The sequence below is a fragment of the Juglans regia genome, chromosome 7 (genome assembly GCF_001411555.2).
Source record: "Juglans regia cultivar Chandler chromosome 7, Walnut 2.0, whole genome shotgun sequence".
NCBI lineage: Eukaryota > Viridiplantae > Streptophyta > Magnoliopsida > Fagales > Juglandaceae > Juglans > Juglans regia.
The window spans coordinates 5,089,793-5,114,489 of record NC_049907.1 but is presented as its reverse complement, the minus strand read 5'-3'; the positions used below and the strand labels follow the sequence as shown (position 1 = coordinate 5,114,489).

The 24,697-nt window shown below is 37.9% G+C and overlaps 5 protein-coding genes across 5 annotated transcripts; all 5 read right to left on the bottom strand.

Moving 5' to 3' along the window:
• Positions 1-951: 951 nt before the first annotated feature.
• Positions 952-1,826, bottom strand: LOC108991230 (protein PELPK1-like). The gene has a single exon (XM_018965408.2). The coding sequence runs from the start codon at positions 1,743-1,745 to the stop codon at positions 1,245-1,247; it is 501 nt and encodes a 166-aa protein (XP_018820953.1). The 5' UTR covers positions 1,746-1,826; the 3' UTR covers positions 952-1,244.
• Positions 1,827-4,793: 2,967 nt separating this feature from the next.
• LOC108991231 (proline-rich receptor-like protein kinase PERK2) lies at positions 4,794-5,580 on the bottom strand. The gene has a single exon (XM_018965409.2). It carries the CDS (start codon positions 5,521-5,523, stop codon positions 5,083-5,085), a length of 441 nt encoding a protein of 146 aa, XP_018820954.1. The 5' UTR covers positions 5,524-5,580; the 3' UTR covers positions 4,794-5,082.
• A 5,779-nt stretch (positions 5,581-11,359) lies between these two features.
• Positions 11,360-12,368, bottom strand: LOC108991245 (transcription factor bHLH131-like). Its single transcript, XM_018965423.2, has 3 exons — positions 12,351-12,368; positions 12,009-12,254; positions 11,360-11,883 (listed from the first exon to the last, which is right to left on the bottom strand). The coding sequence occupies exons 1-3, from the start codon at positions 12,366-12,368 to the stop codon at positions 11,461-11,463; spliced, it is 687 nt and encodes a 228-aa protein (XP_018820968.1). The 3' UTR covers positions 11,360-11,460.
• Positions 12,369-14,570: 2,202 nt separating this feature from the next.
• On the bottom strand, positions 14,571-15,560 carry LOC108991252. Its single transcript, XM_018965428.2, has one exon. It carries the CDS (start codon positions 15,558-15,560, stop codon positions 14,571-14,573), a length of 990 nt encoding a protein of 329 aa, XP_018820973.1.
• A 7,949-nt stretch (positions 15,561-23,509) lies between these two features.
• Positions 23,510-24,223, bottom strand: LOC108991246. Its single transcript, XM_018965424.1, has one exon. The coding sequence runs from the start codon at positions 24,221-24,223 to the stop codon at positions 23,510-23,512; it is 714 nt and encodes a 237-aa protein (XP_018820969.1).
• Between the last annotated feature and the right edge of the window lie 474 nt (positions 24,224-24,697).

Genomic DNA, 24,697 nt, shown 5'->3' with positions numbered 1-24,697 from the left:
TTTACTCAACATCCTGCTCAATATGTGCTTGAGCAAGCTTCATATAGAGAGTTTACTCTGTTGTTCTAGTAATAGCGCAAAATCTAAGTAGTCAAAGCACTTGATGTGTGAACGACAATGGCTTGAATAAAAAATTAGTGGGTTCAACAAATTAAGTCTGATTTGGACTCTTTTAAGTGCCCTAATTAATTAACAGTACTACCTACATATACATTATATACACTATTTATACATGAATTTTAGGATTAAGTGAGAGGCCAAAGCTGCTGATTTATCATGGTATTCTTGAGAAAAACTATGAGGAGATCCTCTAAGGCTTGGTTTGGTTACACAAAACTATCACATCTCATCTCATCTCATATAATTATTACAACTTTTCCAAACTCACATGCAAAATGTAATAAATAATTCAACTTTTTCAAATTTTAAAATAAAAATTATATTAAAAAATTATATTATAACAATATTTATTCAACTTTTAGCAAAACATCTCATCTCATCTCATCTGAATTACGTAACCACATGGGGCTAACTATTCAAGCCGCAATCTCTTCTGATAAATAAACCTCCATCACTTCAAGTTTGTTGAGTCTATTGGTGTGTTCATTGGCCAAAAGGATTTTAATTTGGAGCTGCCATGGTTGCAGAGTTCAACTTAATGTTCATGGAGAAACTATAGAAGGGCCAGAGGTTCGGTGATTTAGAGCTGCCAAAGTGCATAAATTGAGAAGCTTACTCATGGTGTTGCAAGCCAGTTACTTTAAAAATCTTATAAGTGTTTCTAAATTGATTATAACGATTTTTCATTTTCATATAGTTATAAAAAAGAGAGTACATAAGGCCAAATAAAACTCCCAAGCCCACTCAACTTCTAAGGTAAGTTAGGGAATCGATTATTAGAGGAAGGAGAGGAGAGCATAAATTCCACGAGATGCTAGTGAGATCTGAGACTAACAAAACAAAAAAGATATCGTGTATTAATCAATAGTCATAAGGACGATTACAATATAATAGCACTCACAAGTGCTTCTGAGATAACCAAAGAATAACTTGAAAGCTACAGAAATTAAACATCATATTCTCTTATACACACAAATACAACTGAACCCCTCAAGATTGTGAAAAGTACTCTCAACACAAGAACAAGGGGTAGGTTCTAACATTATCGAGAATAGCATAACAACTGGCCGAGCAAAGAAACATACGAACGAAGAATGACAGTGTGGCATCTCAAGGTCCAGAGTCTAGTTTGATGGTGGTGGGGAAAGGAAAGGAATTGTTGGGATTGTCGTTGGAATGTTGGAAGGGATTGTGGTTGGAATGGTGGGCAGTGGAATAGTTGGCAACGGAGGTAGTGCAACCTTGGGGACGGTAGGCATTGTTGGCAGTGTTGGGAGTTGGGTGCTTGGGAGCGGTGGCAATGTGGACTTTGGAAGAGTTGGTTGGGTTGGCAATGGGTTTGTGGGCAATGGTGGCAATGTGGGCTTTGGAAGAGTAGGTTGAGTCGGCAAAGTAGGCAATGGCATGCTAGGTAGTGGTGGCAACGTGGCTTTAGGCAGCGATGGCACAGAGGGCAGTGGAGGCAAGGTCGCCTTTGGCAGAGATGGGATTGGAGGCAGTGTCAACGCTGGGGGTGGAGCAGCTGGTGTATCCAAAAGATGACGAGCTGCAAGACTCATTTCGGCGCTTGAGAATAGCAATGCCATGATCATAGACAGAATGAAACAAGACTGAGAAAAAGCCATGGTTTAAACGCTAGGAGAAGAATGTTTTTGGAGCGGGTTTTTTTTTTTTTTTTCGCTTCTGGTATTGGCCGGCTAGTTGTGTTGATTGAAGAGAACATGCACCCGGTAGTATTTATAGAGTTCAAATTGTGAGGGGTCTTGAGGAATAGAAAAGAAATAAAATAATGTGAGTTTGATGGGATGTGGTTGTAGGAAGTGGCCGGAAAGAATCGTTCGCTCACCTTCCAAACCGAGACCAATTGTAGGTTATATAAAAAAACTGCTAACTAGAAAGCTGACAAGTCTTGTCACCCACTTAGAAGCCTCAAGAAAAACAGGCCGACATGGTTACGACTCATCGAAACATTGCAATTTTGCTAGAAAAGTACGCGTATTGGGGTCGAGAAGATAGCTCAGTTGTGCAACCTATGATTTGACAATTACTTGTTGGCTTGGGACAGAGTACTCTTATTAATGTAGGTTGTAATGTAGTTGAAGTCGCCTATAACATAAAGCAGGCTATCCAATTTTTTTATGTGGTTGAATAGAATACAGTTGGTTCATTACCAACAAAACACATATATGGTGGCCTGAATTGGGTGGCCAAGACTGCATGCAAAACAGCAGCGTCGAGAAGTAACGTCACAAACCAATTTGCTTTATTCTGATGCAATCTTACTTGATTAAAACGTTAAGTTACATAACAAATTAATTAATTACATCATGTTAGCTGGAATTAGGTACAAGCCCAAATGCATATTAGTCAAACTTTTAGATAGAACTACGTGATATTATTGCCCGTTTAACTTATTTTATTTAGATATTAGAAGTGTACTTAAGGTTGACCCAAATGTCCTAATTACATACAAAAAATCTTTCCAACCTCCTAACACTCTACAATTCATATTATTTTTTTATTTTATTAAATATTTATTATATGAATATGAATATAAAATTTGAAATAATTTAAAAAGAGTAAATTCAAAAAAAAAATTAAAAATTTAAAAAAAATGTGAAGTATGGAGTGTGGTGAAAGTTATGTAGCAAAACTCAATTACATATAGCTCCTGAAGTTTATAATTATATATTGTCAATAAGAACATTTATCTCTTTTTTTTTAACCCCAGGGGTTGGTCCAAATGGTGAAAGCCTTGGTCTTGGAGTATCACTTCCTTCAATGTCCAAAGTTGTAACACCTCAATGGAAGGCCCAAACTACATGGTCTATATTCTAAAAAGACTAGTCAATTATACAATTGGAGTCTCATTAGAATCTTATGAAGAGTAAGAATTTTTTCTTCCCAAATAATGTGGGATCTCATACACCACCAATCATTATCCATATCATATGGGGTATCACAAAAGTTCATTACTTCGTAGGTGCAAACAATCCTCCTTTGGGGCTATACACTCTCGTGAAAAGCCAGCGATTTAACTAATTTCGTGTAGGAAAAATTTTGATGGTACAGTGCACGGGACCAGAATTTTCTCTGCAGGGTGGGTCTGAACAGCCCTGCCTTGGAGAGGTTCCCGACATATTTTTTTTTCTTAAAAAAAAGAACATTTATCATATTTTTGTTAAATAATTTAATGAAAATCTAACATCCACGTGGCATTCCACATATCAAATATATATGATTTAAAATGGTTGATAAATAGCTTATATAAGTTGATTGAGCGGCCGCCCAAAATGGAACCACCAGCCATACTTGCGTTGCCCGTACCGATGCTTGGATTGTTCATCAAGTAGAGTCTGGGCTGTTAAATGACTACTAATGGTGCATTTGAATATTAAGAGTAATTCAGATCATCTGTAAAATTAATAATAAATAGTTAGTAAAGCAGTTTGAAAATATCTGAGAATAGTTGTATTATCAAACCTGGTCACTTTTTTCTTTAGATTTTTCTATTTTAAAAATCTAAGAACTTTGCTTTTTTTTCTTAATTTGTAAATATAATTTTTAAAAAATGAATTAGTAGGTTTGAATTATTTTTTATTTTTTTAATGATTTTATTTCTTTATATGATTTGTATTTTTAAAAATATTTTCATATTATTTTATTCTTGATCTTTTCCACGTGGATTACAATTTACAAAGGTGCTTACATACCATTCAAAAACATTACGCAATTGACTACATAGTATTTAGTTATAAAATGTGTGATACTTATATTATTTATAACTAATATATATATATATATAGACACACATGCACACACATTTATCGATGTATAAACAAGCTTTAATCTAGTTGAGCTAACAAATCGAGTCGGACATAAATGAGTGCATGCATGGGCCTTAACGAGCTTTAGTTAAGTCGAGTTTTGTCGGATATGTGTCATTTATTAATCGAACAGATTTCTACTTTTACAAACGAGCTTTTTTTTCACTCACAAGTTGAGTTCAATTCGAATTTAATCAAGCGAGTATCAAGCGGATGATTCATCTACAGCCCTGAAAAGCCACCAGTCTTTTGATAAATTGATGCCTTTTTTTTAACATATCCACCAGTGTATGTCTATATACAATTACAAATATACATGCATGCATAATTAATAGGTAGGGTACTCAAGCGGAAGTGCAGCGATTAGGTGAGGATATTATCATAATTAACTTGCTTACTTTCTAGAAAAGTTAATACTACATCTCTCTTTGACATCAGTTAATTATTTGGACCAAAGAAAAAAATCAAAACGAGAGGGGATATGGAAATGATACACATGAGCATTCGCTTCGCCATTAATGAGTTATTTTCCAAGCGATGAAGCCCAGTGAAGTCTTCATGACCTGATCATCTTAAAGATATTTTCATTTTCCAAAAAGTAGCTAGTTTTAGCAATATCGCAGTGGTATCTTTAATTTGTCATGTTGTTACCTTCAGAATCTGAACTGCTAACATTATCTTTGCTTCATCATGATCGGTTTCATATGGATGGACTGTTAATATGGCCTTACACCGATTAGATTATACATTTTTTATCTTTTGTGGTTTATATGCGGTCCTTAACCTCTCTTTCATTTGCTATAGGAAAAGCGTCAGTGGTTAGTATAAAACACATAGCCTCATCGATCGTTAAATAAGAAAATAAGAAATCTTATTCGTAAGGACAAATACATCAATGACAATAAAAATCTGACTCTAAAATGACTAAATAATAATGTCTCTCATATGACACGTACAACAACGCAATATTCAAACACGTAAAACAGCAGTATATATATAGAGAGAGAGCCAAGGCAGGCTCCAACACACTGATCCAGAAACGCTTCATATAGTGGGGCAGACACAGAAATCTCCAAAAACTGGATCAGTAGGAGAAAGAGAATGCTCCCATGGCGTTTCAAAGACTACGGGTACTTCACTTTGATGGTGGTGGGGAGAAGAAAGGAATTGTTGGAATCGTTATTGGAATGGTAGGAATCGATGGGATTGTAGTTGGGATGGTGGGCAATGGAGTACTGGAAGGAAGAGGAGGTAGAGTCATCTTGGGAGTGGTTGGCATAGTTGGATTTGGTAGAGTTGGCATTGGGTTTGAAGGCAATGGTGGCAATGAGGGTTGGGTTGGAAGTGTTGGCAAAGGGGAAGATGGCAGCGGTGGCAACGTGGTTTTAGGCAGTGTTGGCACAGAGGGCAGAGGAGGCAGTGTAGCCTTGGGAAGAGATGGGATTGTAGGCAGCGCTGGGGGTGCAGCTGCCGGAGGTGTGACCAAAAGATGACGAGCTGCCAAGCTCATATCAATGCTTGACAACGACAATGTGACAATCAAAGACAACATGAAAACATGCCTGGAACCAGCCATTTCTAGAGATGAGAGAGAGTTCTTCCTCAATGTATTGGGAACTTGTGTATGTGTGTTTGAGTTGAAACGGATGCAAATCTTAATTGGTATTTATAGTGTGGGTGTGTTGAAGGGTTCCAAATGTTTGATGAGATGTAGTTGGGGACGTGTAGCAGAAATTCTGGTTAGTTCACCTTCTCAACAAGACTCGGAACCCTGTAAAATTCCAACCTACCTACCCAACTCAAGAGGATATCTTGACAGAACCAATCTGTCGTGGAAATCAATGTGTTATTGTTGAATCAAGTGAAACAGAGAGGTACTATAACTGTTTGTATAAATGCCATAGAGAAAGGACAGAAATATTTCTTATTGTTGTATTCCTTATACAGACTATTTGCCTCTTATATAGGCGTAATACAATAACAAACTGCAGGCCATTGGCCAATCATATTGTAACACCTAGCTAACAATCTGTTATGGACAGACTCTCGAATATTCCTCCTTGTACGTGCTGAATATTTCCATGTGTGCTGGACCATGAATGCTAAGTTGAGGGAGTGATGATAGAGGCCTTAATATCCTCCCGCGAGTCAAGCGGCACTGAGTCAACAGTGAGGCTTGATCGAAGTAGAAGAAACCGTGCTGATGATAAGGGCTTGGTGAGTATATCTGCTATTTGGTCTTTGCTGGAGATGAAAGACACCTGCAATGACTTTGCTGCCACTCTATCACGGACAAAGTAATAATCAAGTTCAACATATTTCATTCGTGAGTGGAAAACAGGATTTATAGTAAGATAAGTTGCCCCCATATTGTCACACCAAAGAGTGGGGGGATGAAGAAGAGAAATTCCAAGTTCTTTTAACAAAAATTGAATCCACAGAAGCTCACAAGTGGTATTAGCCACTGTTTTATACTCAGCCTCGGTTGAGGACCGAGCAATGGTGGCTTGCTTCTTTGATCCCCATGAAATGAGATGCTTACCAAAATAAACACAAAATCCTACTGTTGATCTACGATTATCAGGGCATCCAGCCCAGTCGGGATCAGAGAAGGCAGAGAGTGTAAAGGAAGAGGATGGGGAGAAGGTGAGGCCTAAAGACTTGGTGTTGTTTAAGTAACGCAGTATGCGTTTTACGGCTTGCCAGTGAGGCAGCCGAGGATAGTGAATATATTGACAGACTCGGTTTACAGCAAACGAGATATCGGGTCTGGTAAAAGCTAAATATTGTAAGCTTCCAACCACACTCCGATAGAGATGAGGATCTTCAAACGAGCACCCCTCAACAGCTGAAAGTTTAGTGGAGGAGGACATAGGAGTGGACACTGGTTTGGACTGGTGCATATTAGTGCGAACCAAGAGATCGGTGACGTATTTTGACTGAGATAAGTGCAAACCAGAGGATGAATGAGTGACTTCAATACCTAGGAAATAATGTAAAGTGCCTAAATCCTTAACTGGAAAATGATTGCTTAAAGTGGAAATAAACTCATAAATCAAACTGGAGTTAGAACCAGTGACGATTATATCGTCCACATAAATCAACACATAAATACATGCAGAAGTAGTTTTATGAATAAACAAAGATGCATCAGATCGAGAACATTGAAAACCCAAGGTAAGAAGACAGTCAGACAACTTTGCAAACCAGGTTCGAGGAGCTTGTTTCAAACCGTAAATGGACTTACGCAGTTTGCAGACATAGGAGGGATGATCCGGATTGACGAACCCGGGTGGTTGACGCATGTAAACCGTCTCTTTGAGGTTGCCGTGTAGGAAGGCATTTTGGATGTCCAACTGCCTGAGAGACCACCGGGAAGTAACTACAATGGAAAGGAGTAGACAAATGGTTACTGGTTTTATGACCGAGCTAAAGGTTTCAGAGAAGTCCACGCCTGGCTGTTGATGGTACCCCTTGGCCACAAGACGTGCCTTCCGGCGTTCAAGGGACCCATCGGCCCGACGTTTGGTTTTGAGGATCCATTTGGATCCCAGAATATTGAACTGAGGCGAGGGTGGAACCAAATCCCAGGTATGGTTGGAGAGAAGGGCATGAAACTCTTGGTTCATGGCTGAGCGCCATTCGGAATGTTTCGCAGCTTCAGAAAATGAGGATGGCTCCTCTGGTATGGAAGTAGAAGACACGGTGGAGAGAGAGGCCGTGGGTTTTGGGGGAGGCCAAGGGACGGTTCCATCATGGAAGACGCGAGGGCGATGTATGTTGGCTTGGGATCGTGTTTTCATGGGATGAGTAGGAAGTGGAGGAGGTGGATTAGGAGGAGATTCATGAGATGTGGAGGTCTCGGCGTGCAGGGGAGTGAGACGGCTGGAGGATGAGGATGAAGTATCAGATGTAGCCCTAGGCAAAATAGTGGACGGAATGGACGAGCTTAAAGGTGATTGTGGGCTTGAGCTTGGAGGTAATGGGCCTAAAGGAGTAGTGGGTGAGACCAAGGAGAGAGGAACGATGCCAGTAGAGGAAGAATGAGATTGAGAAGTAGAGCTGGGTTGTTTTTCAAAGGGAAAAAGAGTTTCATTGAAAGTTACATCCCTTGAGATGTAGGTCCGGCCCGTTGGTAAATGAAGACAAAGATACCCTTTATGATCTGGGCTGTAGCCCATGAAGACACAAGGTAAAGACCTAAAGTCTAGTTTGTGTTTATTGTATGGACGAAGATTAGGCCAACAAGTGGACCCAAAGACACGAAGAAATTTGTAATCGGGTGTACAGCCCATCAAAGTTTCATAAGGAAATTTGTGATTAAGAATGGGAGTGGGCATTCGATTAATTAAAAAAGTAGCCGTTTGAAAGGCTTCGGCCCAATATTTTTGAGGCATGGAGGCATGGGCCAAAAGTGAAAGACCCGTCTCAACTATATGTCAATGACGGCGTTCAATGCTCCCATTTTGAGGATGAGAGTGAGGACAAGTAATGCGATGTGTGATGCCAAATTGTTGAAATATGGAACGAAGAGGGCGGAATTCCCCACCCTAATCGGATTGAACGGAAATGATATTTGTAGAGAAAGTATTATGAACAAAGCGTAAAAATGCCAGAATTAAAGTAGCCACATTAGATTTAGATTGCATTGAAAAAGCCAGAGGTACTTGGAAAAATCATCTAAAACTTAAAGATAATAACGACTGCCATTGGTGGATAATATCAGGGCCAGACCCCATACATCAAGAAATAGCAAAACTACATGGTTTCTTGGATCAGGAAGGGGAACTAGGATAAGGTAAGGTATGGGCCTTGGCCTGATGACAGGCTGAACAATTAGAGAACCGATGACCTGTAGATGGCAGATTGAAGTGCCGAAGAGTAAAGGCAGTGAGTCGAGAAGACGGGTGTCCCATGTGAAGATGCCAAAGATAAGGGGAGGTCCGAACACCAATGTGAGCCTAAGGAGAGGGAATGGATGAAACGTTGGCCTTGGCAGCAGCAGGAAGGACATACAAACCGTCTTCAACAGCTCCCTGAAGAAGAACAGCCCGGGAACGAGAATCCTTCACAAATAAACAATTATGGTAAAATTCAAAAAAGACAAGATTATCATGACAAAATTGCCGACCGGAGAGAAGGTTACGACAGATTCAAGGAACATGAAGTAAATTGTGTAAAAGAAAATTGCTAGAGGAAGTGTTGAGCTGAGCCGAGCCTTGATGTTGAATAGGAAGAGAACTGCCATCTCCAATACTAACTGTGTCAGATCCCTGATAAGGCAGAGAACCAAGATTGAGATTAGAAAATTCAGAGGTGAAATGGTGTGTGGCTGCTATATCTGGAAACCAAGTCGAGGTAGGTGGTGAAGTAGCTGGTATCGCCGTGAAGTTAGCAGCCATGGAAGACGGGGCTGGAGTTTGATACGAATAGTCAAATCGATGGTAGCAGGAATCAGCTGAATGACCTGATTTACGGCAAACTTGACACACCGTGGGGGACCGATTGGTGAAGTAGTTCAAAGGAGGGCGAGATCTACCTCTGTCGTGACCACGTTGTCCTCCACGAAAGGGATTTCGGCCACTGGTTGAAGGGGATGTGGAAGGGGGACGAACAGTAGTATTATGAGCTGCAAGATTGGTGCCAGAAAGTATAGACTTAGTTTGATGAGAGAGACGAGATTCATGATTTAAGAGAAAACTGTATAGTTGGTGAGGGGAAAGAGGATCGGGTCTGGTGGTGAGAGAGGTAACAAGAGACTCATAGTCAGTCCCTAGTCCCGCCAAGAGATAAATAGAAAATTCTTGGTCAGTTAAGGGATGACCAGCCGCTCCAAGAGATGAAGAGAGGTTTTTAGCCTTAGTGAAATACTTGGAGATGGACTCAGAGCCCTTCCGTAGAGTCGCAAGTTGAAATCGAGTGTGCATAGCATGAGCAGTGGACTGAGCACTAAATAAATTTTCTAGAGTGGTCCAGACATCACGCGAGGTCTTACAATCCAAGACCTGCGCTAAAACAGACTCAAATAGGGAGGAGTTTATAGCTGAAATGATCAATTGATCTTGTAGCACCCACTGAGAATGAGCGGGATTAATTTCGCCACAAATGGTGGTAGGGGGGATCAGTAAGGATCCATCAACATGGCCAAAGAGTTTATGACCCTTAAGAAATGGAACAGTTTGTGCTTTCCATAAAAGATAGTTTTCTATGGTAAGCTTGACTGTGACCAAATGAGAGGCGGAAGTGATAATGGAGGAGGAGGAGATGGTGGTGGGAGGGTTGGTTTTGTCAGACTCTGCCATGGATTCAGACTTGAGTCGAAATGGCTCTTGATACCATGTTGAATCAAGTGAAACAGAGAGGTACTATAACTGTTTGTATAAATGCCACAGAGAAAGGATAGAAATATTTCTTATTGTTGTATTCCTTATACAGACTATTTGCCTCTTATATAGGCGTAATACAATAACAAACTGCAGGCCTTTGGCCAATCATATTGTAACACCTAGCTAACAATCTGTTATGGACAGACTCTCGAATATTCCTCCTTGTACGTGCTGAATATTTCCATGTGTGCTGGACCATGAATGCTAAGTTGAGGGAATGATGACAGAGGCCTTAATAGTTATGAAACAAGTTTTGAGAGTTGTCGCCTCTTAAAATTTGACCAAATCAATTTAATAATGTTTCTATCTAACTGTGGTGGTCGATATAATGCCTCCAATTAATAGTACATAGTAAATGAAATCTATATGGCATCAGGGATTGTTATAAGCAGGCTCAGGCATGCACATTTCACCTTATCACAATTGAATATTCGGTTGATTTTTCTTTTTTCTTTTTTCTAACAAATAATATCCCGTTCAATTCTAACTATTAAGGCGGATAAAAATAAATGATGTGGCACAATATATTAATTTCCCTTTATAGAAGTAAACTAGCATGAAGCCAATCTACATTGTCCAGTTTCCATCCTTGAACTATTTTTCTCAAGAATCGTCGCTAAAAGCCCAATCCTTCCCACCTTGCAATCCCTGAACAATCATCTATTACGGTATTGCATGTACGGTACGGCCTTTTTGAGTTCGAAAATTTTATGTGCAGTCACTTTTACATATTCTTTGTACAATTCAATAATGTCATTGGCCGCATTACTTTTTTTTAATATAAAATAACTGGTTTGACGAATCACATCAATGGAATGTATAAGGAATACACAAAAGTGATTGTATGTAGCAGAACTCCTTTGGGTTTGAATTTCCCATCAATTTCGAGTGACGGACCATCTTTGTTGTCTCTTTGGTTAGCCAAGTCTTCAAATTCATGCATAAATTGAAGGTAATATTGTTCATACTACAAAAAGAAAGTGTATAGTGTTTACGATAAACCAAGAAATATTTCCATGTCGCCAAACCTATATTCTTAACCATCATTATTTTCTCAATTCTATAATTTGTACAATAGATTCAACATAATTACAATGATATCCCGTCTCATAAAGACCACAAATTTATTACCATCGTCGAGTCCGCCATCGCATCTTCATGATCCCTGGCAAAATTGGCTTGTCTATCACCTCGTTCAAAGCTCTCCTTACCATTACCATCCCTTCATTTCCACCTTCCAGCCCTTGCAACCACAGCACAACCTTGGTCCTTCCTCCCACTGTCACCATCTTAGACCTCACCAACCTCCCTTTCACTGCCCTCAGTTGCCTCGCCACTGCTGACATTAATCCCGTCCTATCCTCGCAGCTGAACGTGACCTTTACCACCCCCTTGTCATCCTCGCAGCGTTCTAAACTCAGCTTGTCAACCCCACTTGGAAACACGCAATCCTTGTTGCTACCATGACATACTGCTTCCAAATCCGAAACTGTCTTCCTCAGCTCCCTCACCTGCCTGACCGTCTCGGCAAGCACCGTTGCCTTGTCCATCTATTTGTGGGATTCATTGTTAATTAAGATAAGAGATATCGATTTCATTACATGTTTTTCAACGAAGAAAACAAGTTCATGAACACACACAGATGGTACCATTTCTATTGATCTGCATTACTTACTTTGATCAAGTTTGGGAGGACACTGCGAAGAGTGCGATATTGATCATTGATTCGTTTCCTACGTCTTCTCTCTGCCTCGCTGTGTTTCTTGGCATTAAGTTGTTTGGTCTCAGCTTTTGATTTGGGTTTGAATAATGATCTAAGGTTGGTGGTATCGGTGGTGATTCCTCCTCGAGAGAAGCTATTTTGTATTGTATATGTCCCCGACACGTAATTACTTCGAAATTGTTGCATTTCATGTTCTAACTACACGAGCAAACAAATATAAGATCATTAGCTGACAGAATAGAGAAACCAAACAAGACATGATGCACACATAAACAGACAAGGAGTGAAAGCTACCTGTCGCAGTAAAGCCATGGTGTGAGAAGGATCAGATCTTGGCTTTGATTAAAATGTTGTGTAGAGGAAGAGAGATTGAGGGAGGATGATATGCTAATCGAAATATATGCGGTCGCATTAAAAGCAAATTAAATAAGGGATACCGCGTGGTATATATTTGCAATTAAGCAGGGGAGATTTGAGTACCAAAGACAAACATAATGATTTAACACGCAGGTTGATTGTATGCTTTAACTTGTGATCCCATTTTTCATGAAAGTGGCCAAGTGAAAACCGAAACATCCCCCCTTTATTGTTCTATTTTCTCGAGATTTGGAGTGCCAAGAGAATCTAATGACTGATATTAATGCTCTGCAAAAGCAGAATACGTTTCTTTCAAAAGATGTAAAGTGAAATTCCACAGATAGAGATAGTGTCATGGAATGAAATCATCCCCTTCGACAGGCTTCTAAAGTTCATTTGAAATCCCATGTATTCAGCAAACTGATTCTGTGCTGAATAGAAAAACAACAGAAGCAACTCGAAAGTTTTACATGATGAAATCAGGCTGGCTGGTAGTCTACATACCTTTTTGGCATGGAGGAAGGGTATCCGACTAGACTAGACTGCACCTTCCAGATACCAATTATTCCAATTGGATTATCCAATGCAGAGAGATAGATACTATATTTAACGGAAAACACTACTCCCACAAATGAAGTTCACCGAGTGTTTGTCCCGATTTGGGTTTTTTTTTTTCTCATTTAACGGTTAAGGAAAATGTTTGAAAAAAAAACAAAAAATAAAAAAATACACATTAGTATGTAGCATCATCCATATTTAACACTCATGTGGGGTCCACAGCGCTCGAAAATCTTATATGGATACTATTAAATACTTTAAACCCTCCTCATCATATTTGACAAGCTTAACATATTAGGATCGATAGGAAAAAAAAGTAAATAAAAACGAAATCACACATAACATAAAGTTTTACGTGATTCGACAATATACTTACATCTATGAAGATACAAAAGATTTTATTTGAGATGACAGTCAAATAAACAGTGCGGCAAGGCAGCCGTACGGAAATAATACCATATATATAATAAACCCTAATTAGGAGGTAAAGCCTAATTAACGGGTTGGGTCGGATCAATTCAAGAGCTAAAACGGGGTCAAGATCTTTTCTCCGGGGCGAGGCCCAACCCTGCATTTGATGGTCCAATCTTTATTAGAAATCCACCAAAAACCATAACGAGTTGTGTCTGATCGGGTTATTAAACACGGCCGCGTACAAACAAAACCAAGCTCTACAAAAAGAATCCCAACACAACAACCAACAACGGAATAGAGTGGAAGCAAGTGCCTTCGGGAATAGGAACATGAGAAAAACGTTATAATATATACCCAGGTTGGCCGTGTCTATGCTGCTTTTCTTGAAAAGGTGTAGGAGAAATTTCTGTGACTAAATCAGAGTCTCAACTTTTTCCAAGTGCAGCGATCAGTCCTTGGATGCGTTCGTTCTTGCATCAGATTATATAGGTTCCCCTTCAACTAAATTTATAGAAGTAAATCTCTTGGAATTTAACTGCAATGTTCACGAGGAGAGTCAGACTGATATCTATTTTGTTTTTGCAGAACCTCTTGAGTAGATTGTTCGACAACATTCACCACAAAGGTTGCTCAACAACAGGGTTGGACCTATTCACAAAAGCAACCCATATGTAAAACCACATGAATTCGAGCTTCAGTACTCATCAGTCATAAGACAACATTCCCAACAATTACATTCCTCTACATGGCTGAAACTAGCAACCTATTATTACATTCACTCATCCCAGCTGCAAACGGGCATATAAAGGCATGTAGTTGATCAAGGCAACAAGCTCGCAAAAGAAAGAAAAGCAAACAAACAAATAATAAAGGTAAACATACAAAGAAGTTGATCACTGAGAACTACTACAGTCTTCAGAAATCTTAGTCCAAACAGAAATTCCTCCAACTTTTTCATTTTGAAGACTATACCAAAGTTTAGAAGGATAAGACCAAAGCAAACTTTGTCAAAAAAAGCACCTGTACAGTTGACCTTCATTTTTCGACTAAAGAGGCAACCCCAAACACAAAATCCCCTGTTCTGCACTACTGGCAGAGCCATGCAATATTAGATACACAAAAAGGAACTTCCTTTACCCCAACCCTATTGAGACCCTCAGACTTTCCGATTCCCTTCATCAATCATCACGGAGTACCCACTATACTAACAAAGACATCATCTTTCCCTTCAAAGAACTCCAATCCACCCTCACCAGTTCCACCCTCACTTGCCTCTCCACTCTCCGAAGTCCAATCCATTCCTCCCATTCCATTCCTCCTACACCTCATCCCACTCCCCATAATCTTCTTGGTGTTCCTCGCCACAGTCTTGGTGTTCATCCGAATCCGAATCCGCCCCGCCTTAGTCTTCACCTTCCTCGTTACTCTTCCGTCACCAATTCCCGCCCTCCCCTGACCCACATTCTTCACTTCCACCCCAGTGGTACTGCTCTCTGCTCCTTTGTTATACCCCAGAGGAAAACAGGCCCAGCAAAAGTAGTATCCATCTTTCCTCGTCCCTTCCACTAACTCACTCTTTGGTGGCGCATTTACTGCCACCCCATGAAACGCCCTCCTACAGTTCTGGCACCTAAGGCAAAATTCCTCGAAAACCTTGCCGTACTCGTACAGGTAGTAACAATACGGACAGACGGTCCAGAATGTGTCCGTACTCTGGCTCTCGTTCCCGTTCTTCTCCTTGTTCTCGACGCTATTTTCCAGCTCACCGATTTCGTTCTCGTACAGGGTTCTCTTTTCCGGGTCGGAGAGCACGGCCCATGCTTCCCGGACGAGGCCGAAGGCCACGTCGGAGAAGGGTAACTTGTTTACCCCCGGATTAAGGACGGCCACGAGCTTCTCGAACTGGCTCCGAATGCGGTTGAGGTCAGCGGAGCCTGAACGGCGGGTTTGGAGGATAGAAAAGTAGTCGAGATGGCGGTTGTGGAGCCGGCTGTCTGCGGCATGTAGAACCTCAGCAACGGCTAGAATCTGGTTAGCGAAGGGGGTTAATCTCGGGTCGGATTTGCGGGCTCGTAGGGCGTAGAGTCGGGAGATGGCTAGGTCTCGGAGGCTCAGGGAGTGTGCCGATAGGCCGAGAAGATACTCGGACTCGGGTCTGGTTCGTGCTCGCTCCATTTTCTCTGTTCGGGATTTTTGCGCTCCGGAGAATGGAGAACAGAGCAGGGGGTAATGGGAACCGTCGGAAAAACTGGAAAATTAGAGGGAAGGAATAGACTTTTATACAGATTACAAGATGGACGAAATGGGCATAAGGTTTTCCGGAAATGACGGATTTGTACAATGAGCTATATCTCATATCTGGGCCTTGCGATGCAGCCAGGCACAATACGTGGGCAGTTGTGATCGGTACTGAGAGTACCATCGTGGATACGGGTTGGGGTTAAGTTAGGAGGGGTTTTACGTCTTTTCGTCGCGTGGAATTGATAAGGTCGCATATTTGAAAACTTTGTTGAATTTTGAATTCTGAAATGTTTCCATATTTTATTTCCAAAAAAAAAAAAAAAAGTTGCCATATTTATTTGGATTTTAGGTGTGGATTTTGGAATTGAATCGTTGATGCACCTTAATCTCTTATGATCTCTGATTTTGAGTGCTTATCCCTATTTTCATGTGAACTTAATCTCTTATGATCTCCTGATTTATGCTACTTGAAAGTTTGATGTGTCAATATAACATTTGTTGTAAAATAAAATCTCTTTTAATTATAAAAAAGTCAAAATTCTATTCATTAATTGATCAAATGTTTCTATATCCTCCACATCATTGACATGTGTTGGCGCGTCAAAATATGGGTTTGCAAATAGAATTTTTTTTTTTATACAGATGTTTTGTATGTTAAGCATTATTATTGTTTGAAGAGATGGTTTGCCATTTGAAAAATATTATAAATGGATAAAGAAGTCATAAAAAGATATATATAGTAATATTGAAGTGATTATTGAATATAACGATGTTACTTTCACATTCAACACAATAGGGACACCAATGAAATGTTTGAGATTTTCATTTCCCACTTTTATTATCACAATCGTATTTTGAAAATAGATGGAACTATATATGAAAGAGTACTGCAACATCTACAAATAAATTATATAAAAATAATTTTATAAATTGTCGTAATTTCATCTGATCTATTAGATCTACTTTACAATAAAAGTAACTTTATAATCATACGAACCACAACAAGCCACGTCACTTTATAGAATTGCTTTTGTGTAATCCTTTTTGTAACTAGAATATTTCCCTTTATAAAAATTCAATGTGTATATATATACTCTATTTGGGATTTCCTCTTGCATTTCTATTCTCTCTTGCTCATATCCACTCTCGTGCTCTTCTCTATTATTTATAATAATCAAACCTTTTTTTATAAATATAAAATCTTAGACTTTGAAAAAAATATGATTTTTGGGAAAAAAAATATTATCATTAAAAATGATAAATTTTGAAAATATGACAGTTTTCAAGAGATAAATAATTATTATTTTTAAATAATTAGAGATTAATAAAAGTGATGCTTTGTTATAGAAGCAAAAGGGTCTTATTAACAACAAATTAAATTCTAATACTAATAGAAGTGACGCTTCGTTAAAACTATGGTCCTAATATTATGGTGCATATATATAGACTTATAGTACATGTCGGATCATAAGGTTAGTTCCGAAGTGTGATTGGGCCAGCCTCATGCCATCCATTTTAAGAATGTAAAACGAGCCAGGCCTTATTTTACATATGGGCCGGATTTGAATCCATGACTGATGAAATAGCTCCCAAAGGTTTTGGTCTCTACTCCAAATCGTAAATATGGAGGGTACTTAAGCTTGTTTCATAATTACTATAGCTTACTTGGATTAATTAAGGTCTATTTCTTTTCTTTTTTTTTCAATTTGGAGAGAAATAGGTATTGTCCATAAACTCCATTAAGCCCACCCTCTCCGCTAGTCCAAGAAATCTCGATTTTATATCATTTCATTTTATTATTATATTTTTTTTAATTTTTTATACAAAATATAATAAATAATTCAATTTTTTTAAAATTTAAAATAATAATAATATTAAAAATAATATTCTAATAATATTTTATTTAAGTTTTAACTTTTATCTAAAATTATTTTATCTCACTATCCAAATGAGGCCTAAATAGTAAAATTGACCTGATGATCCATTTAGGCTCCGTTTGGAACTTAGACTAAAATAAGGTCAATTCAATTCTGTCTAATTTTAAGTTGAGTCTAATATCTAAACACTAATTATCAAATCACTAAACTCATCTCAACTCAAAACCATTTTACACATGGGATCTACAATATTTTTCAACTTTCTATCAATATATCTAAATTTATCTTAACTTCCAAATACATCTAAACTTATCTTAGGTGACCTCACAAAACTCACTCTATCATCTCAACTCACTATTAATCATAACAAATTTAACTCATCTCAACTCAATTTAATGTGTTTTTATCAATATTAATATTAATGCTATTTATAATTTTAGGGTATACAAATGATATACAATCATTTAAAAAAATAATAAAATGTATTATTAAAAAATTATTATTTTTTATATAAATTTCATATTTATTATTATTTTTTAAATAATTAAATGTACACTCAACTAAAACTATTATTTCTCTTTTATCAAATACTTGAATAGTGTTACAATTTCAGATCTGGGTCATCATCGAGCCCCATTCCAGCCGAGCTGTGCTACGCATCAGCCGGAAGCTACAGCACACCCTTCATAATTTTTTTTTTTTTCACCCCAACACGTTAGATGTGCTGGGGCTTCTTCACATAGTAGTGTGTGAAGAAGATTTATTCTTTTCCCTAAACAGTGTACTACAATGTCTCCTCATATGCAAAACCACAAGTACTGCATCCGACGGATTTATTGGTTGATTACGAAACTACAACTTTGGCTTCTTTAGAAAATAAATTCATCTCAACTTATTTTAATTTATTATTTTAAATTTTTAAAATTTTAATACAAAATATAATAAATAATTTAATTTTTTTAAATCTTAAAATAATAATAATAATAATAAATATTCTAATAATATTTTATTTTCTTAATTTAACTCAATTTAACATCTAAATCCACCTTAACAATAGCTTCCTTGACTTGGTTAAGGATCATGAGACGTGAGCTGGAGTCGGACTCATTAACCGTTTATTTTTATTTATTCTGATTGTACACGTTACGATTTCTATAGTAAAGTTTTTGTTGGGTTATCTCCTTTTCCATATTCCTGTTTATTTTGAGAGTAATTTTATTTGTTATCTTAATTTTTATTATTTTTTAATTATTCTATAATGTGATATTAAATAATTAAAAATTATTTATTATATTTTATTTATAATAAAAGTAGATGTTTTCTTATTTTTAATGGAAACCCTGATTAGGAAAAAAAAAAAACACTTGTATTCTAGGGTCGACGAGTGGAAGTGGCCCCCCACATGCTCGAATGGTTGGACTTGGTGTGTCTAGGCTCTGCACTATTATTGCTGGTTCTGTCATTTTCAACACGTTATGATCAAAAGCCGAGCTAAAACAGGAGCATTCTATTTGCAGAAATAGGGATTAAAGTAGGGATGCCGCATGCATAGTTGCATGCTACGTACCCAAGGTAATTGATAGCTACCCTCTCCTTAGCTGGGGGCCCCTTAAACTAATAAACCAACTTATTAGAGTCTAGAGACATTCACTGACTTGATCACTTGATTGGTGTTGAAGTCTTGTTTATTTGTAAATATAATTGTTTTCAGATCATATTTGTTTAGTTATAGACTATTTTATTGTATTTATAGATCATTTGATATACTCTTAATATCCCATCAGAGGCAAAACGATTTACTTCTGATGAAAGAACTGATGAATAAACATCACCATAATGTAAACCCAAACTAGGGTTAGGCAGGCCATGCGAACTCATGCTGCTCATCTCTTTTACAACAAATGTGTGATATTGGGCAACTAGTAATTTGTGAAACCTTATGTTGGTGACCTTTTGTTAGAGCTACTCGATCATTATTTGGCTGAACGTATATAGGAAAGAACGATAATTTTCTCTGATGTAAAAGCCTCTATTGTATGAACAGACTTCATTTGATTATGCAGTTTAGATAAAATAAGATGAAATATTTTTTTGAAAATTGAATAAAATATTATTAAAATATTTTTTTTTATATTTTTTTTTAAATTTGAAAAAGTTGAATTGTTTATTATATTTTATGTGGGAGTTTAAAAAAGTTATAATGATGAGATGGAATTAGATGTTTTGTGTATCTAATAATAGAGCCATTTTAGTACATATTTGGATGAACCAAATAGATCATGGCCAGCCAGCCAGCCAGCCCCCGCAAGTTTGCAGAGCGAGGGGCCTCAAAGCCAAAACAGAGAAGGGCGCTCTATATTGCAGCTAGAGAAGCCAATAAAGCCCCCTATATTGCTGCACATGATCTTTTCCAAGACAACTCGATCCCCTCTACAGACCCGCAGTGTCTTCCCCTAGACATGCCCCCAACCACCACTTTGCTTTTCAATCAAAGTGTATGATAACTGTATATCAAAATAGCTTTATCTCCCTATTCGAACTTGCCAAAATAGTTCATGATGTCTTGCTATATCAATAATTGCGAATCCATACAAACCTTCAACTTCGGTGTTGACTCTTGTGCTGGGGCCTGGGAACTAGGGAAATTAATGACACCAAAGCCTAATTGTGGAAAATTGACAGGGTCTAATTTAACTGTTTGCAAAGCTGCAAGGGGCAACCCTATTGAAGATGCAGCATATCCAAGCTAAATCATGCACGGGGAGCATGCTAAAGTGGATGACAAAGCTGTATATATACACCCCCAATGACTCGTATCCTGGTTTTGTCCTGAAACCTTCATAACAAGTTTTGAACTTTGCGCTCATTCCAAGCACCCTAGTGTTTTTTCCTTTTTTGCCTTCCCTTCTTGTACTTCTGGGGGCCCGTATATTACCTAATGTCTACCAGAGTTTTCTGCTAGACACGTGGTTTATGTATTGCTACGATATATATATATAAATGGGTCTTCATTAAATGGGCAATGTTCTCCTGTCAATCAAATATACATCGAGAATTGAACCGAGTTTGACTGCAAAGATGTTTATGTTCGAATTTATATATGATCCGTTCCCAGAAACTCCACAACAATATGATCTGTAATGTTGCTGTGGATGAGTATCCACACCCTGTAATTGTCAGCTCACAGCTCATTTATCCATTTGCTCTATCTTGTTGCATGATTGGTGCCTGTTGGTTATAAGAGCATGCACCAAATACCAAATTGAATGGATACGCATGCATGTTCACAGTTTCAGGCACAAGGAAAACTGGTTTCATCTGTAGTTTCTATCGAATGGTACGAGCTAGCTAGCTAGGATGGATCTTAATTTCCTTTGAGAAAAGGGAAACAAGCGAATGGTGAGCTTTCACCATTCATTCTCTGTCCATTCATCCTGAAAGCTGGCGAAATCCCTCCATCCAAATGAGTTGTGTTAAAGGAATAGATGCCCCCTTTTTTAGGTCCTGTATTCATGTCCTGAAAAGCTGAAACATGGAGAACCGCATATTAGTTCATCAAAATCAATTATATATACGTATTATGTATGGTATATATGCTTAATTGTAGATGAAGTTTCTAAAGTTCTTACCTAAATTTTGGTGGATATTTTTTATTAATCTATAGTTTAATGGGATTGATTTGGAGGAGATATAGTTTAGTACTTCAATTTGACCTTATAATATAAAACACAGGCATATTAAAGTTAATAAGAAGGATATATAAGGAGCTTAGAACAAAAAATAATTAGAAGGGTGGGAATAACAGAAAGTTTGTGAAAAGAGTTTCTTATTCTAATTTCCATTTACAGCTATTATAGGAACACTGATAGAGATAGTGACTAATACCCACAGTCTGTCTCAATCAAAACTACAGGCCAGCACCTGATGTTACATTAATCTTTTGTTTAATATGGATTGTTTATAAGCTACAAAAAAAACCATGGGAAGAGACATGCTAAGTCCTAGAAACATGCCCACAGATTCTATTACACACTTGATTTTGCTGGCTCCTATATATTTGATTTCATGCAACAAAGCCACAATGACATGTCAAATTCATTAACAAGTTTGTAATCACTCCCCTAAACTATCCATTTGGAGAATCACCCCCATGAACTACCCAAAAATTGCATTAATGCACCTCCTTAGAAAATTGACTCAAAATCTTAGTGATAATTTGGCTTTTTAAGAAGGAAATGGGGTACTTTGCAATTAATATTTTGTAGCTGTGGGAGGCAATTGTCAAAATTGCTAAGTTTGAGGGGGATTAATTATGCGTATTTTTTGCTGAAAAGTTATCCAACCCAATACATAATATTTAAAAACTTGTATTTATGAATAAGAGCAAACCATTAAACTGCAATGAATACCCTAAGATTTAAGAATACACTCCCTTCACAAAAAGGCATTGGCTGTTGGCACCCACCACTAAACATTCATTCCAAACATGCCTAGCTAGGCTCTATTCCAAGTCCAACACTAGAATAAAACAAATAAATAAATAAATGGGCTCTCTTTTAATTAATAGATAAATAAACTGGCTCTCTTATTTGATACGAGTAGATGAGATAATGAATCGATTTTGGTTCATCCGGTATTGATTCTCCTTGTAAAGAAAGTGGAAGGTGAGATCATTGATTCTAATATCTACCTATTAATTGTAAATTATGTCATCACATGGCTATAATTTAATTAATGAAATTACTTACAAGAAATTAAGAAAAAAACAAATAAGAGAGAGCATATAATTTTAAGAAAATATTTTAGACATAAAAATAAATCTACAAATTGATATAGTTTAATGTAGTATATCAAATTGTAAAATTATTTTTAATATAAAATAAATTTTATAAAATTATATAAATTTATAAATTTATTTTATATAATCTATGCAGTTATCAGTTCTGTTAATTTTACGTCCCATGGGAGAACATTCATAGGTCAGTGAAAGCAAAAGGGTGTTTTTGGGGTTCTGATGATAGAAATAAAAGAATGCAAAGCCCACTACAAATTGTCATTTATTGAGGAAGTAATCATGACTGCCTCAAAAAGATAACGCGAAAAAGGACATACAAAAAATAAACAAATAAAAGAGGAAGAAAGAAGAAAGAAGAAAGAAAAAGGGTTAGGCAGAGGGAAAGGAAGATGAACAGCATAACACCCAGTTATTATTAATTAAGAATCTGATCTATGATCAATATATGGAAGCGTTAAAAGCGACTTTTTCCCACGAGAGATTTCAGGGGATAGTGAAAGTAAAGTACACTTAGAAAATGATTCTCTTATAATTCTTTGATGATTGGTGCTAATATCCCACTCCATCAATTACTTTACAACTCTATTATTTCTTTCTAACCAGTGGGACATCCCGCCCTCAATCATGCCTTTCAACTAATTTTGGGTGTTCCAGCACATCTGATCGATCCATGTTATCACAATAATGTCTCTATGCCTAATGTTTTTTTATGCGGTAGAGATGATTTCTACGTTTTAAGATGTTTACTCTTTTTAATTGTATATTGAAATTGAATGATTCAGTTAAACCAATTCGGACAAAGATTTAATATTAATCTTTTCTGATAAAATTTAAATTAATTAGCACTTTTAAGTTGAGGAATATGTCAAGTATTCTGTGTTAACGTTTAACATTTCAATTGAGGATTCATGTTATAATGTTTTGCTATTGGTAATTCGAAAATGTTTTATGATAGTTTGAAGATTTGAAGTGTAATTTCATGGAACATGCAACAAGAACATTAAGGAAACCAAATTATAACATTAATTTAACCAGAAACAAGCAGAAACAGTTTCTTTATCATGATTTCTCGGCTAGAAATTATAAACGCACCAAGAAAAAGAAAAACAGAGCCTAGAAATTAACTCTGTACATGACATTTTTAGAAGGGGTAAGTAAAACTGTAAAAACAGTTTTTTTTTTTTTTTTTTTATGATTTAAAATTTGAGCTGCTAATTGCTAACGGGTACTTGGATCTGGTTGTGAAGAACGATGGGAAGAGACTCTTCGCGATGAGACTTCCAGTGCTTCGCAATGAAGGCATCTATGGTGCGTTGGAACTCCTCGTTGCTCAGCTCATCCTCTGGGTATTGACTCTCCGGTGGCTTCTCATCGGAGCTCGTGACTTTCCCGCATTTCTCCGTGTCCGATCTCCGTAGCTCTCCGGGTGACTTCTCCTGAGTCTCCCGCTTTATCTTCTCTGACTGAGTCCTCCGGTACGCTTTCGGATGCACACGCACTATGTCCGTATCCGAGTCCGTGTCCGTTTTAACTTCGTTTTCACGAGCGGTCCGGTTTACCTCGCAGATGATCTGCTTGTCATGGTACACGATTACGTCCTGATCGTGAGCCGGAGTTCTGGTTTCGGGCTGCGGCTCCGTGGATCCACCGCTGACGATTTTTATGAATTCATCGAAGAGTTCGGACTCGTCACTGTGGCCGGTCGGGTTTTGGCCTGAGAACCTGCCGGACTTGGCGATGAGAGTGACGATGATGACATTGCAGAGCATGAAAATGAAGACATGGCTGGCGACAAAGCCGGAGAGCTTCCAGAAGTATTCGGTGGAGGTTTTCACGGCGAAAGGGACCCGTGTGAAGGCCCAAGAGATGAGAACAAGAGCCAGACACAGCTCCGCATAGCGAAAGAGCTTAGCGATGCGAAACATGGCGCTCGTTTTCTCAGCTTCGTTCTTCGTCGATAGCTTTCACACGAAACTTGCTCAGAGCTATCAGGTCATCAAAATGGAACAAATTTATCACATCACTCGCACACACGGATTAGCAAAAGCGATGGCCGGAGCTGAAATAGTTTTATGGCATTAGAAGTCTGAGGGGAACCGATTTTCCAGAAAAGTTGAAACGAAAATCAATAGGAGAAAATCTTGGGAGAGTGACAGAAAGTGCGAGAAAGGGTTGTGGAGAGTATAGAGAGGCTCGCTCACACACAAAGCTCGACTGTACAGTGAGGGCAGTGAGGAGTCTGTGTCTGAAGACTGGCTTTCCCTTTCCCTGTTTCTGTTAAAGAACAATTTTCTTACGCCTCGTAGAACTGAACCCTTTATGTGGACAGATTTTGCCCCTTTTATACACTCGTCTCGACAATTTAAACTCTTTAAATTGATTATATTATTTTAAATTCT

Bases quoted from the DNA above. Each gene is read 5' to 3' on its own strand.
- LOC108991245 (XM_018965423.2), bottom strand. The intron at 11,884-12,008 runs GTAAGTAATGCA...TCCCACAAATAG, and splicing joins TCCTCCCAAACTTGATCAAA to ATGGACAAGGCAACGGTGCT.
- LOC108991246 (XM_018965424.1), bottom strand. From the start codon at position 24,223: ATGTTTCGCATCGCTAAGCTCTTTCGCTATGCGGAGCTGTGTCTGGCT.
- LOC108991252 (XM_018965428.2), bottom strand. From the start codon at position 15,560: ATGGAGCGAGCACGAACCAGACCCGAGTCCGAGTATCTTCTCGGCCTA.
- LOC108991230 (XM_018965408.2), bottom strand. From the start codon at position 1,745: ATGGCTTTTTCTCAGTCTTGTTTCATTCTGTCTATGATCATGGCATTG.
- LOC108991231 (XM_018965409.2), bottom strand. From the start codon at position 5,523: ATGGCTGGTTCCAGGCATGTTTTCATGTTGTCTTTGATTGTCACATTG.